General features: G+C 45.6%; 1 protein-coding gene across 2 annotated transcripts in view; it reads left to right on the forward strand.

Annotated features, from left to right (window-relative positions):
* Window positions 1-16243, forward strand: part of CCDC180 (coiled-coil domain containing 180) — a 592866-nt gene that overhangs the window by 23687 nt on the left and 552936 nt on the right. For both annotated transcript variants that reach the window (XM_085613885.1, XM_085613886.1), the window contains exon 2: window positions 10545-10677. In XM_085613885.1, the coding sequence (XP_085470011.1) occupies window positions 10609-10677 (69 nt within the window). In that variant the 5' untranslated portion in view covers window positions 10545-10608. The remainder of the gene's footprint in view (window positions 1-10544; window positions 10678-16243) is intronic.

Below are 16243 nucleotides of genomic sequence, written 5' to 3' on the forward strand. Positions count from 1 at the left end.
GGTGTCGGGAGACGAACCCGGGGTGGAGGGCAGACCCACTTGCAAGATGGCACATTCCTCAGTTTTGTCCTGCAATTAGGCCTCCTCACCCAGGCAGAGGCACAGCAGGAGGACTATTGTCCGGCTGCTTAGGTCCCCGGCAGTCCCTTAACCCCCTCTGGAGATAGGCAACCCTCACACCTTCAGCCCTTTTATGAGCTGTTCAGAGGTGCTTGTAGGTGGCTGAGAGGGAGGGGCTGCAGCTTATGGAGAAGGGGCATCTATTCAGATGCAGACAGCCCTGACTAGGTCAAGTCTATGTAAATTAGAGGGGCCTCGCACATTCCCCTTCTGCACAGGGCCCAACAAATCCTAGAACCGGCCCTGTCAACAGGCACTGCAGCCTGCAGAACTGAACAGTGAGTCCAGCAGCACTGAGGCCATGATCAAAATGCCACACCATCGCTGGACTCGAGGCCAGGACCACTGCCGCTGCTGAAGGTGGAAGTCATCATGGCAGGCTGGCCCGTTAGTCCGAGACGTTGTGCCTACCAGGCGCATTTACCGAATTGCTGCTCGTCGCCTTGCTGGCAGCTGCTGAAAAAGTAAGTGCCTGGAGTGACTGGTTACTAATGCTACCTGCTTATGCTGCTATAGTAATGCTTTATGAAAAAAATTTGCTTTTAGTGCGATGGCGAGGTCATGAATGTGATCACTCTTCATCTGCTGCATTCTGTCTGCTCAACAGTTTTCAGCGCGGTCAGTCACAGTGAGTCGCGGCACGACAGCAATAGCTCATATATGGTCGGATGAGGCTAAGGTGCAACAAAGCCAGCACAATGGGGACCGCTGTGGTGACGTCCATGACCGACACGCCCAGGATTGTGTCCTCTTTGCCAGAGTCTCCCTTTCCTCCCCCTCACAGTCCTCTCCTGCCTCGCATTATTCTTGGGGTGGTCCTATACAGCAATTGGTGGGGGCAGGTAAAACCTCTGTAAATCACCTCCCAGCCCCACTGCAACAAATACTTCCTCCTGGCTAGAGACGTGTGTAGCAGCACACTTGCAGAATTCCACCGATAGCCCCCAGTTCCAGCAGGGGCCATGGGTCAGTGTTCATGCCCTAAGCAGGCGTTAGCCCGAAAGGTGTCCACTAAAACAGAGCCTGATAAGAAAACTCCAATCTTCACTATATGGAACTCGGCAGTCAGGTCAGTGAGAAACTGTCATGGGGAGCGGGTTAGTGGTGGAAACATGGAGGGGCACACAAGGGTGGGCACTGCCTCCCCTCGCCCAAGGCATGTTTAAATGAGTGTTAAACACTCAATCACTGCCTGTGTACACTGCACAGGAATGTGTGTGTTGATTAGCAAAGACAAATGACCCATTGGTACCTGATCCCCCCCATATCAGGGGCCTGAGTACGGGATTGCAACAACACATTGCTCTCAGCATCTTGAACTATGGAACTCGGGATAGGTGGGGTTGGGACACTGGGTCCAGTATTCATCATTCAGAGTATGCTCCACAAATGACCTCTGTTTCAGAAGGACTGAAGCATTGATGATAAGGGAGGCAAAGGCGTTCATTAACCCTTGGTCAGTCCCAGGTGAGAGTTCAGGGCAGCCTGCCCATAGCTGCCAAGGTTTCAGATTGCTATATGTGATATTTTTATAATTTCATTGTAATTATGACTCATGAGGCAGCCGCCGCAGGCCCTTGCACCAGTTTTAAGATCTTCTCAGAGTTTCTCGTAGCTTAAATGGGTCTAATTTCTGATATTTATATGTTTCCCTCGCCTTTATGGCTTGATTTGTGCTCGCAAGAAAGTGTCAGTCATAGTCATTGAAATGTCCCTCATAATTACACTGAAATTATGAAAATGTAACGCATAGCAATCTGATACATTGGCACCTATGCAGGTGCTACAGCATTCATGAAGCTGTTGCCCTTTTTGGGGTTGGTCAATGCACTCTTTTTACTAAAGATGTGTCTAAAGGATTCTAGAGCGAGTTTAAAGTACTAATTTATCATAGTATTTAGTACTAAACCACTCTTAGTCTCTGGAACACATCTATTAGCTAGCCAGAGTGTTCTTTAACACTGTCTATATCCAGCTGCCATTGCACATACTTTTGACCGCAGGCTGGCCAGTCATTGCCATGCATAGTACATTTTTCTAAACCTGATCTGTGAATAAGGCACTCAAACTCAGCCACTGGTAGAGAAACGTTACATGGTAGAAAAAGTTGTACTTCAAGACTTGCTAAATTATTACTGGTAATGTCTTGTTCTAATGCCTAGTTTCGTGATAAAATACACCTTTGAGCCGAGCAAATATTGTGTCTTTAGTGGGTTAGGTGGCATCGTATTTTGATTTCCCTGATGTATTGGTTGGTCTGATTTGCAGGTACACTTGTCGGAATCCATTTTTTTAAAATATAGTTCTTATTGATTTTCACATAAACAATTCAAACAGCAGAAATTCACCACTGGTGCGTACGTCTCCATCATATGAAAGTAATATCTGCAATAAACAAAAGCAACGAAAAAGCATTCCCCAACCCCCACCCTCCAACATCGCTCTCACAATCTTTTTGTTTGGAATAGCAACCATATACTGGTGATTGTACTAGCTTATGAAACACCAGGCCACAACTTTGTGTCCACAGCTCAAGGGGGGCCTTCTCCTGGCAATCCCACAGAACCTTCAGGGTGTTATAGTTCCCTTTACATACTATCCGGGTCAGACCCTAACCTCACGGTCTTTCTGTCCTGTGTACCATATGCCCCAGAGCAGTGAGGACATCACCCCTCCATGCCAAATCATCTTCCACTTTCTCTTCATGCTTCAGGTGCATCTCTTGCACAACACCCGACTCCCAATTTCAACATTCCGTAGCCATTCTGACTAATGGGGTGACGGGGGCGTTTAGCCAAAAAGAGACCCAGTAAAAGGAATTACCTTCTTAGTTTTTAACCTTTTGGGGTCAGCACCAGGCCCAGCAGCACCACCTGTGGGGTAGTTTGCAAATTTCATCCCATCGCTCCATTAAGGCTTTCCACCACCGTTGTCCAATACGGTACTATAACCGGGTAATCCCACACCACAAGAATAAAATCCGCTGCAGGATCACCACATCTACTACACCTTTCTGGTCTGTGTTCATAAATGTGGTGCAGTGTCTTTGGTGAAAGGTAAGTTTGGTGGATAAAATTGTATTGGATAAGCTTAAACTGGGCATTCGAGCTGACTGATGGAACCCTGACGTGGATTTTCTTCCAGTGGAATGCCGATAGAGGGTCCCCCAGAGCCTGCGCCCATTTTGCACAGGCCTTCAGTATCACCGTAGGACTATCCTCACGAAATGCTCAGTACATATGGGATATCAGCCGACCCCCCCCCCGCAAGTGACAGAAGCAACATCAACACTTAAGAGGGTTCTGGTTCATCCTAAAAACATGGATATATTCCCATGACCACCGCGGACAGTTTCGCTTACTGTAAGTTTGGCCCCATGTCTAAGGTGAAGGAGTCAAAGGCATCCTCCCGGGTTATAAAGCTGAAAACAAGGTATAGCTCCCTAAGCACATCACAGCCGCCCTCCTTCCGTTTTTGTAACAACATCACCTCTGCTATCTGTGTGCAGGGCTTTAGGTCCCAGATCGGCATATCTAGGATGTATGGTGCACACTGTAACATCTTCTGGACATTCACCTCTCAAACTCGACACACCTGACCCAATATATACGGTGTATCCGGGGCACTCCCCACCCCATAAGTAGGGTGGGTAAGGACTGGTTCTCATGGTATCCCTTCAGCAACTGCTTCTCCCAATTATCACCCGGATCCATCCAGTGTATGGCGTGTTGCAAATGCGCAGCCATATAGTAAAGTTCTATATGGAGAATTTCAATGCCTCCTCTTTCGCAAGTTTGTCTGAGCATTGGTAATAGAACTATTTTTCTCTTAGTAGCCTACAGGAAATCCAGGATGATCCAACTCCAGGAAATAGTGCCTAGAGATGTCGTAGAGCATGTTTTGTAATACATACAGGCAACAAGTGAGCACCACTATTTTTATAATTACTGCCTTGCCCTTCGAGGACAGCCGAAGATCCTTCCAAAACCGATCGATGCCCGAAGCCCCTCCAGCACTCATCCGAAATTAAGGAACTCTCATTCTGAGTGGGCCAGTCGAATTCCAAGATACTGGACCCCCTCTGCCACCCACGGGATGTCTACTATAGGGCGGGCCACGAGTGGCATTCCCACCCATCGTCCCAATGGAAAAAGCTGGGATTTTACAGTGTTAATTTTGAACCCCGAGCCCTCTCCAAAGCAGTGCAGAGTATTTAGTAATATAGTGACTGAGGATTCCGGGGGTCCGGAGATATGCCAGGACATCATCTGCGTACAGAGACACCTTGTGGGTGGCCCCATGGATTTAGTACGGTCCGCATCCTGACCACCTAGGGCTCCATATCCAGGGCAAACAGGAGTGGCGACAGGGGACAATCTTGCTGCATACCCTGGATAACGATAATGTACCAGAAAACTGTCTACCTGTACGTACCCTGGGTCCCAGATCTGTGTATAACAGCTTGATCCAGGCCCAGTTAACAGAATCAAAAGCCTGTTCGATATCCAAAAAGGCAAGGATTTGTCGAAACCCATATTCCAGATCTGAAGGCATTTGTTTATCCCAGCATCTTCCAATTCCTTCAGCTTTCGTGCCTCTTATACTCTCACATGAAACAGCATGCAACAGTGTTGTAGTGCTGTAGATGTAATCATGTTCTCAATAATGTAGTATGACCTACTTAACTTTCAGATCAGTGCTTTATTTGTGCCTGGGGTTACCGATAGTTTTCAATGTAACTCATTTCAGCGTAACAGGGTGCTTTTCATCATTAGACTATGACCAATAGAAAGACAGAGGCATAAAAAAGAGAAAGAAGAAGCATGATTAAAATCAGAAAATGGTGAAAAGGTGAGAATGCAAGGCGGAAAAGAGATAGAGTGTAGGATGGTGGAAGAATGGTGTGAAATTGAAACCAGCCAAGGCAGTCCTGGTATTTGACAGCCGGGTATTTTTCTGTGCCCTGCTATTTTGACTAAACCAAGCACTCCTTGCAGCAGGAATGCATACTCTTGTAAGATGTCCTGCAGCTTGTCTCTTGGGTCCTAGCAAGCCCAGTGCAGCAGCTCAAGGGATTGTGCTGTATTGCAGTTGATCAGAATCTTTGCACCTACTGCAGTCACATCATAGTCCATGGAGGGGTCAAAATCCTTCTCAAGGGGGGACAAGTTTGTACCACAGAAGGCACAAATCTACATATTTGTGTGTTTCATTTTGGTCTGGGCGTTCAGACGCTCAATCTGAGCCTTCACTATAATGACTCTTGCATCTGTGTCAATGAGAGCCGCCACTAAACGGTGAAAATTTGAAAGGTGGGCTGTTTTCGGAACGTGCCCCAATTTGGATGGAGGATGTAATTATCATTTCCTATCCATCACTCCAATTTAGTCTTCTCTCGTAGAACAACATTCCGCACAGTGACACATTGCAAGTCCTAATCCTGCTTCTAGACTCAGTGTTCTGTAGACTTAGGCAGCGAGTTGTAGTTTACTACAGTTCGGACATGACAATCACTCGGCTGGGCAATTATCAGGGAGCTAGAAATCTTTACCTCTGATGCCACAATTATTCCTTTCCCACACCAGTGCTCTCATTCCAAATTTCTCTACATACCATGGACACATGCATTGCTATTGGGGCATCCTTTCCTTATCTGTCTTTCAAAGATACATCCTCCCTGCTGGATTGGAACCTCCCAGGTTGCCTTGTATTTTGATGTAAGAGGCTGAGGGAGAAACAACTCTGAATGATCATTTACCCATCATATCACGTGACTAAGTGGCGCAGGCTTGAGTTAAAAAATAGTTGAGTTCATCCTTTCAATTATGGCCCTACACAGTGCTAAGCTTTCACATCTTCATTGACTGGAGGAGGAAATATACTTCTTGTGCAGTTATGGTAGCCAAGTAGTCTAAATCATCACCCCGTTGGGAAGAGACTTGCATATAGTGTAGAACCATTGGCTGGCAACGTTCAACAAAAGAGTCCTTGTCACTGGAGCATCTGTGTCTTTGGTGGCTACAGAATAGTTTGCCAGTCAGCCCAACAGGATGGTCCTTAGAAACCTCAGGGACAGCAAATTAGCAACCTTACACCATACCATAAAACTAGTGCTCTCATATCCTCCTGTGGGACATATGTTACCGATCTTCCTCACAGTCTCTTGACCCTGAAATCCTGCAGTGGAATCTTAGAGTGACACAGGAAGGAGCTGGTGCCAGATGCCTTGGTGCCCAGGGCCCTTCTTAGTTTTCAGAACACACCCAGGCATGAACCCAAGCATGTGTTTAGTCATGGCATTCTGACAGACCAGCTACCTAGACAACCTAAGATGAGGTTCTGGAAGATTACGCCCTCTTGGCCTCTCCGTCCTTCTTTTCTCTCTACTCAACTTCTTATTTCTTCTGTCGCACTTTGTTGTTTCTCTTCTCCAACCTTCTTGTCCACTTCATTAGACACCTATGGCTAGTTACTCATAATGCACCATTGCTCAGTCTACCAGTGTGACAGGAGCGCTTTGGCAGAATATTTGTACTCATAAATCTTCTCCCTCAACCCATGACCCCAGTCCCTCCTTTCCTGGTTTTCCTCTTACCTTGGGTTTTAGTGCTGCTTTTCTGCCCAGTGCCTTGGGGCTGCATTAGGCACACTAGACACAAGACAGAGGATACACACACACACACTTAGATGGTGATTGAGACCTATGCTCTTTAGTCACAGCAGCAGACAGAATCAAGGGAAACGCGCAATGGAAGTCCTATATTCAAAACTCCTTTGTATGCTGGTCTGGGGTCCTAATTTGAGTCATCCATATGGCTTCATTTGACATCATTTTAGTACTCCGAGACAGATGCCGGACCACCCGGCTCCGCTCTAGAGGTTCTGCACTCTGAACGTTTATTAGTGACTCTGCAGTAGTTTGGCTTCTTCCGCACCAGCCATCATGCATGCCTCTATAGTCTGTAATGTTCTGGAGAAACATCTCGAGTTTAGTTGAGTTACAGCAATTGAGAGATCTGGTATCATCTGGGCCATAAACACCACATGTCCGCAGCTATGCCCTGGCTCCACTGTAGTACTTGTGCTGGTTAGCTCTGTTAGCACCTCGTTGACAGTTGTGAGTGTTCCTGACTCTGAAGCAAATCCATATCATTCCTCATGCAAAGAAAGGTGCTATGGATCCTTTGCTCTTCGCTAGTGTCAGCCAGTTTCCATACAATTCGCATTTGAGATCCTGGTCAGAGCGTATCCATCTGACTCCAGGAGTCTATTGAATCCCATGTTTTGTCCTCAGCTGTCAGGATTCATTCAGAATAGAGAGGCTGAAATGGCCACATTTTCCGTCACAGTAGAATACAAGCTATTACCTCTCCTGCCATTAACACAACACTTTTATCACATTGCCCATTCGACAGTGGTTTAACATTAATTTTACTGTTATGTAGACCACATCTCCTTCTTATAACATTTACCTCGTTGCTAAACCTGACTTTTAACCTAACCGTATCCTGTGGCAATAATATTCATAATTAATTATATTTTTAATAAATTGAGTATTGTGCCTTTACCATATCCCTATCGCTAACCATAATTCTACCCCTGTGATAAATATCTAATTATTTGTTAATTGTCTTGTGTTCAACCATAATGCTATAAATTTCCAATTACAAATGTTTAGTTATTTTTGTCTCTTAGTTGAAGTATTGTAAAATAAATTTGGCTAAGTTAAATTAAATTGATTGGGAAACTATTGCCCTAACCATGTTAAATAGAGTACTTAATTTAAGTACTTAATTTAATTACATTTCAAGCTCGTTTTTCAACGAATGTGGTACATTTATCTTAATTCTAATGCTAATCCTTACACTCACCAATATTTTTTATAATTATTTAAAGTTAATATTTTAATTAAAGCAAAATAAACTACATTAAATAGTTTAAGAACTAGGAAATCGAATAATAACCCTAATGCAAACTGTAAGCATAACTACTTTTTCCAAACACTCTTAAATATTTATTTGAATTATATTATATTAATTTCAAATTTGTTTAATCAATTACCATAATGCATTTAAAATTATTTAAAATTACTTCTTTCATTATCCTCGTCCTAATGCTAACACTAATACTAACCATACCTTCTGATAATTATATTATATTATTCTTTTGTCATTCTATTTAAAAGAAAGTGAAAATAAATGTTAAATACTCAATTACTTTACACATTTTACACATTAATGAGGTTGAGGTGCACAGCGTAATACATGAGGTAATTGTATTGGAAAGGTAATTTTGTTGTGATAGTCTTCAGTAGAGACCATGGAGAGGCAATGTCACGCCCCCCTCACAGATCAGGGTGAGGCAGCTATCTTTATATACTTTGATCTCTTAGGGCCTTTTGACACCCTCAACCACCCCGTTTGTGTTGGATTGACTATAGGAAGCCACAGGGGTGTCGGCTGTGAGCTGTGAAAGCTATGGTTTAGTTACATGCAGTGTTCAACAAAGCTCATGTTACTACTGTTATTACATGGTTGACTGTGTGGTAGGACAACAGTTCTACACATTTATCAGTGGTTGTACACTCTCTGGCGCTCCTTCATCAGGACACAATCTGTGGGACTATTCAATATGCAATGAAGACACACAGGCTCAGTTTCAGTCTCGCTAAATTGTACAGAAGTTGACAACAAGGGTCTCGATCCATCCATTCGTATTGACCACATTAAAATCCTTACTGTTTCTGAAGTCAAAGCAAGTAAGTATTGTCCTTTAGAGCAGACGGAAACACAGTGGATTATCCTTCCACAGTCACCCGAGCTACTCCAGGAGCCCTATAGCTCCATTTGGTTAACTCCATATTCCTTTGTTGTGACTTAATCTTTTCTGCACAACAGTTATTACTGCCATTTGAAAGGAGAGACAGTTTAAAATGACATCATGTAATGTAAATGAGAGGGACAATTGTTGACTTAATTTGTAGTGCTTTGAAATATTGTGTGTGTAGTGAATGAATAGACTTAGTTGTCCTCCTTCTTATGTGAAACATAACCTAACACGAAATGCATAGTCAACTTGAGAGTGAGCTATGGTCCTAGGCAAATTGTAGATGGGAGTGAGCATGTGTGTGAGGGTGAATTGTTTCTGCCAATCCAGTAGCAACCTAAATCAAAAAACTCTTACTGGATTTCATGTTTTGCTAAAGGGTTTCCTAACAAGACTCTTGAACTTTCAGTGAGTAGGATTTTGAGATGTTTGAAATTAGATGAATTCCCCACCTGCTCCTGTCCACTCCTCAGTACTAGGGGCCCTTTAAAAAAGTGGAATGCAAGGCCCAATTTAATTTTAAATCTAAGGATACACTTGGGGACGCATTACGATGTCGGGCGGAAAGCCTCCGCCTGACACCGACTCGTAATCAGGACCAACCAACTAGCGGTCGGCATTCCGACTGCCGGATTACGATGCGACCGAACACTGTTCGGTCGGAGTCCCATTGTTCCCTATCGGAGCTTGTGTTCCGCCCGACTACCGGCTCCTATGGGGAAATGGGGTGTTTTTGGAAAACCCTGCACCCTGTCGCAGGCACCCCACGGTGCCTGCCACACAGTGCAGGGTTTTACAGGGGGGGTCCCTTAGGTACCCCCTCGGGCATCACTGTAGGTCACGGGGCCAAGGGGACCCTGCCAGGGCGCCCCAAATTCACTTTCTGACAGCCTTTCCATGTCAGACTGGCTGATGCGGAAAGGCTGTTGTAAATCGATATCGTAATCCTGAGAGCAGAAATGCTTTCCATAGGGGTGTACGATGCGGTTTCGACCGACACGAATACTCCGCGAGTCATTTGGAATCGATTCGGAATGACTGCGCAGTCTATATTCCAACTGCGAACATCGTAATCGGGCGGTCAGAATGTAAACTGACTGAGTCGGTCGGAAGGGCTCCGACTCAGTCGAGGAGATTCTCACTGTCAAGAGGAGGCTTTCCGCCCGACATCGTAATGAACACATGGATGCGCAAATATGTATGAAAGTATGAGTATTCCTATAATACAAGCCTGCATAGGAGTTCTGTATTTAGTGGCAGGCATAGGTGGTGGGTACATTTTCAAGATCATATACAAAATGAAGGAGAGGAATGCAGAATTCCATGCAGGAGGACCTCGGCAAGAGATGATACCGTGGTGGGGTCTGTGGTTGTTCATTAGATCTTGAAGCCCACCGCTTAGGGCATCCATTTTAGCGGAGTCCCTGACTTTACTTTGTGCGCTTGCTCATTTCCTTTGTTAGCTGTGCCATTTTGGGTTCTCTGGCTGCGTTTTGAGCAGGTACCAACCATAATATACAACAACGCATGGACACGTAGGGGATCTGTCACCACACTGAGATGCTGAGAATAAATGTGCTGTATTCCTTCACCTGTAGGCATCCAGGGGTAACGTGCTAACCATGTGATCCGAAGCGCGCGTACCATCCAGCGACAAGGAAAATGGGGACGGTGGGCGAAGTGCACGTGGTCCCCAGCGGGAAAGTCTACAGGCAGATCTTTGACGCTGAGGTAAGTGGAAGGAAAACCTGGAAACCACTAAGTTGTCTTTGTGGAAAAAGAAAGCAGCGTATGTTTTGTTCGTTATAATCCATTTGGTTTCTTACCCAGTCAAGAAACATATTCGGAATTTTACCTTGGGCAACAACAAATCATTCAAAGTACAGATTTTTTATTCTCTAATTCTGTGCGTTCAAGGTGTCCGCTTTTCATATATTGTAGATGTTGGGGATGTATGACCGCCTGAGCTCTTTGCTATCATTTCGTGCCATACACCCTTTTTCAATATGTCTTTTCAAAGTGCTCTCTTTTTGTCTAAATATTTCACTATGACTTCAAATATATATTCCCTGTATGGACTGTAGTAGAATACGGTGGTGTAAATGGAATTTTTCAAACATATGAGCAACATATTAATGCATAATTATATTCACACCATGTGAGCTAAGGTAAATATTTTAATTATAAAAAAGCAGATAACATAGTCTGATCCCCGCTTTACCCCTCTCTGCTGTTGGATCCTATGTATGCTCAACTAGAAAACCCATTAAACACTTTAAGAAAATTACATTAAAAAAAGTCACGCTTTAAAAGGAAAAATGACCCCTCTTTTGTTACAACCTGCTTTTGTGCGTTTTGACGACCAGGCTCTGCTTTAATATTAAATAATCTTCGTTTCTTTCTTTTTGTAAAGATTACTTTTTAATGAATATATCAGTTTGACTCCTTTCGAGATACTTCAAATGGATGTGGGGTTTGTGGTCTTTCCAGTCTCAAATCTTTCCTTGTCTTTCTAGGGGCACTTAGTAAGGGTTTACACCTGTCAGCCGCCTGGATTCAGCAGTGGGCCATTTATGTAACTGTGTTGTTTCAGGCTCAAACAAACAAGCTGAATTTATATCTTGGTATGTTTGATGTGAGTTTAGCCTCTGACCTGCTCCCACAATAGCTTGTTGTCTCTGAGTGTTCGGTTTCTTGTGAAAAGTTCCATTCTCAGCAATTGTTAAAAGTTGTGTAAATAAGGGGGTTGTGTTAGCACAGGGGGTGTGATGGGTCTGGGGCACAGGTTTGCTTTCTTTTGTCATTAGTGTTCTCAATATGCCCTGTTGATACTGGTACCTGGACAATAGCAGCAGGTGACACACTGAGTTTTCCCTCAGCACACTGGAATTCAACTTGTGTGACGTTTGAGATACATTACGTGTCTCCATTCATTTACGTTAGCTTCAGTTTGTTCGATAACTAAGTGCTTTCCATGTCTCTTTAGTAGATAACTAGGGGCTTCTCCTGTCTCTTTAGTAGATAACTAGGTGCTTTCAGTGACTCTTTAGTAGATAACTAGGGGCTTTCCGTGTCGCTTTAGTAGATAACTAAGGGCTTTGGTGTCTTTTTAGTTGTGTAATGTAATGTGGATTTGCAGAGCGTTACCCTATCACCGTGAGGGTATCCAGGCACTGAGTAGGTGCAGGCTCTGCATGTAGGATCAGGTGAACAGCCAGGTTTCAGTTTCTTGCAGAATTCCATACGTGACGTGACTGCCCTTATGCCCTGGTGGAGGTGGTTCCAGAATTTGGCTGCTAAGTAGACTTCAATCCTCTGGGTCAGAGCTTTCTACTCGGTCTCTTTCAGATCATGGTGGTAGATCCTAAGGGGCATATTATCAAGCACTGCATTAAAATTATCGCCGCTTTAGCGGCAGAAAACTGCCGCTAAAGCGGCGATAACGTGCTTGATGATATGCCGCAGAGAATTCCCATAGAAGCCCATGATGACACCAGAACATGGGCTTCTATGGGAATTCTCTGCTGCATATTATCAAGCCCATTATCGCCGCTTTAGCGGCAGTTTTCTGCCGCTAAAGCGGCGATAATTTGAACGTCGTTCCTTGATAATATGCCCCCAAGTGAGGCCTTAGAGGCATTTCTGGAGGCGGGCTTTTGTGAGGTTCTCCGTTTTCTCTCTTACTGTTTGCATCATCTCTTGGACTCTCTGAGTGCGCCAGCGTACCAACTCGCTTGTTTGTTTGTCCTGTTCGGGTTGATGTTTTTGGGGGGGGTGATGAAGTTGATGCTGGTGGAGATCCAGTTATTGAAACAATCTGGGTTTCTGTTAGTGTCACCGGAGAAGACTGGGGGTGGAGCTGGAGGTTGTTGAGCCATGAGTGTAGGAGAGTAGGATCTGCTTCTTATAGTTAACCCCACTTTTTGCTGATGTATCACTGTTTTCGACTTAGATTGACTGGGATCCTGCTATCCAGGACCCCAGTCTGGCTGCTTTCTCCTCTAAATTGATTGCATGTACTTTAGGTGCACTCCAGATTGGATTCTGGGGTACCCTTATCAGTCCCTAGTATATGGTATACTATGTACCCAGGGCATAGGTATCCCAGAGGCCTCCCAGGAGCTGTAGCATGTATTATGCCACCCCTTAGAGACCACTCAAACTGACACCACAGTTCTGCTACAGCAACCTGTGTAAGGTGGTGCATTAACCCCATACTTAGATATAGGTTCACTATATCTATTCTATATCACTGCACATATAAACCTATCAGTCACCTCTATGGCAGGCCTTATCAATCCTGAAGGCAGGGTGCTGGGTTTTATGTGAGAGGGTGCACCTGCATGAGCAGAGCCCCTCTGCAGCCTTCGGAACCTATTTTCCGGGGTTGTTTGTGATGCATCCAACCATATATAGTTAAGTGCATTATAACCGCGCGGTAAATGCTAACTTTAAAACGGCTGCATAGAAACATGTCGTGTTTGGTGTCAAACACCTTGGAATCATACCTCCCCGCCAGTAACTGGCGGGGAGGTATGATTCCACCCTTCTGGAGGGACATATGTGACACACCGGGCTACCCGGTACCAGCTTTCTCGACCTGGGCATCACAAAATGGATGCTGCCAGCCACAGACACGAGTCTGCCCTTTTGCTGCTGAGCCAAGCTCGAGCATGGGAAGGCTTGACGATAGGTTTCCTGTCACAGGTAGGTGTGACCACCTCCCAGACAGGCTTTAGTGTATTGGGGCTGGGTGGGTGCACACTGAGAGTGCTTTAAAGTCTGCACTTGGGACACATTTGGTGTCCATGTGCATAGTCCAGCTCAAACCGGTTGCAGGAGCCATTTGCTCCTGCTCTGTTGCAAAACTGGACAAATGACATGGGTGTAGCCACCCCTCTGTCCTGACTCTCCCATAGTTGGGTCCCCAGAGTTTGTCCCACCCCTTTCTTGGGTATAAAGTAGGAACCCCTGACTACAGGACTTTAGATTTTACCTGGACTAAACTCTGCTACAGAAACCAAGTACTTTGACGATCTACACTACGATGGATGACTGAAGTATCTCCCTTGGAGGAAAGGAGTTACTCCCCTGCAAGGCAAGCTCCTTTAACGCATTTGACCGGTTTGCATCTCCCGAGCTCCTGAGGACTCCGAAGATTTCTGCAACACAGGAGGTGGGTTTCCAAGGTCTCTGAGGTCGATCTGCACTCTCAGCAATTTTGAGACCATTATCCCTCGTGGGGACCGTGCAAACCGAACCCCTGTGCACCGCGTACTTTTGTAGCAGCATATGCTTTATGGCGATCCCTGAGGCTGTGCTCTAGGCTATGTGTAGTCCTGACCCGAGCAGTATTTCCACCGAAGATTTCCGGCCTACACTCCACAAGTGTTCCGTGGGCTGGTATTTCGTGATTCAGCTCTAGGTCCCTTTGCGATCCCTGGTCCGTTGGCCTGTGGGTCCCTGTGAAGGTAACTTTGACTTTCCGTGGGCTTCCCTGGTTGATCCAGATGTGCCCTGACTCTCCATTGCTTGGAGAGTCCCCAGGATCTTCCTGGTCCTCACTGAAGCTTATTTCCTCTGTCCGCGTGGGTTTCAGTTGCCAAGGCTTGTTGGTGTTCAGTACAGACACTGACCCCCCCAGCACTCGACATCCTTCGTGGGACAGCTCACCTTCGGACTGTGGTCGTTGTAGACGTCTCCTGGTCCCCGTGGCTGCAGAGTCAAGCATTGCATCTTCACACCTGAAGCACCCGACATCGGTGGGCATTCGTCTATTGTGCCCCTGGTCACCCTGAAGTGATCCAGACTCTGTCCCCTCTGCTTTCAGGTTCTTCTCACCTCGGATCCAGGCTTGGATTCTACCGGACACTTTTCATCTTCCCGGCAGCAGCACTTTTCCGCATCACGCCATTGAAAACGACGAAGCTTCCTGACATCAATTGACCCCTATGCACCCGGCTCCTCTGGGATAGGTATCTTGGTACTCTCAAGGGTGCTGGCCTTAGAACCTTCTATGTTTGAAAGTGTTTGCTTAAAGTCCTCTCTGAAGTGTCCTTAATCTTTAAAATTCCAACCGCGACTTTCCCATACGATTGTACGGAGCTCGCGTCTGTGTTCATACACTGCACCCGTCCTCCGTGGGTCCCCTGTGTCACTACCTTGGGTGGTTCCTTGGGGTCCCAGCGATTCTACGTGCTCTAAGCACTGTGTCTAGTCAAGTTGTGGTTGTTATACCTCCTTCTTAGTATATGGTATTCTCGCCCCCTGGAGCCCACTGTGTATTGTGCTATTTACTGTAATTCTAGTGATTTAATATTGTGTGCTTTGTTCTCTAATCTCATAAAGAGGTTAGTAGAGAGTGTTTAGTAATAAATACATATATTTTATATATCCCTTGTGTAGTTCTCCTTTCATTTGGTCATTCAAGAGGTTCTAATCTGGTAAAACAATTTGCTTTGCATTCCTTCGAGACTTAGCCTGATGGCTGCTCTCCATAGCTACCACTAGGATAGCTTTCAATAACGGTTGTCTTTAACCTAATCATCAATAAGGGTTGTTTGGACTGGTACAAGGTGCCCACTTTAATTAGTGGTCAGCATATACCAGGCCAACTTCTCACTATGAGACTTTAGTCATATTCTTCCATTTGGGTCTGGGGTGGGTAGCCTCTCTGTCAGTGCGGTGGGTGCGGTAGGGATGTTGAAGTGTATGATGACCTTGATTTTGTCGCTGTAGGTAAAGATGGGGACCAGGGTGTGTACCGCGGCATGTTTGGGCCCTTTCACAAGCTGAGTGAGGCGATGTTTTGGAGGCTATCTAGTAGGTCTGTGGTGTTGGAGTCTGTGGGGTCGTTAAGGTGAGAGTTGAGGTCACCTTGGAGTAAGAAGTCCATGGCGAAGGGGGTGATGAGGTCGTTTAGGAGGCCGCTGAAGTTGCTCCAGGATCCCGGTGGCCAGGATGCAAGGATCCCTCTGATGGATTTGCCGTCTATCTGGAACTTGAAATGTAGGTGTTCTATGAAAGTAGTTGATGGGTCGTCAGTGGCTGTGCATTTGATCATGTCTGTCTTTGTGGATGATGGCAATGCCTCCTCCAGGTATCGTAGTTCGGTCTTGGTGCAGGATTTTCTATCCTGATGGGATGGCGTTGGCAATGCCTGGGGCAGAAGAAGGGTTGAGCCAGGCCTTGGTGAAGAACAAGAGGTCTGGTGCATGGGTGCGGATGAGGTCCCTGACCAATTGTTGGTGTATGATTTAAGCAAAGGTTGGTCGCACACTGCTCGTCACACCAGCAA

The sequence above is a fragment of the Triturus cristatus genome, chromosome 1_2, assembly GCF_964204655.1.
Source record: "Triturus cristatus chromosome 1_2, aTriCri1.1, whole genome shotgun sequence".
NCBI classification, from domain to species: Eukaryota; Metazoa; Chordata; class Amphibia; order Caudata; family Salamandridae; genus Triturus; species Triturus cristatus.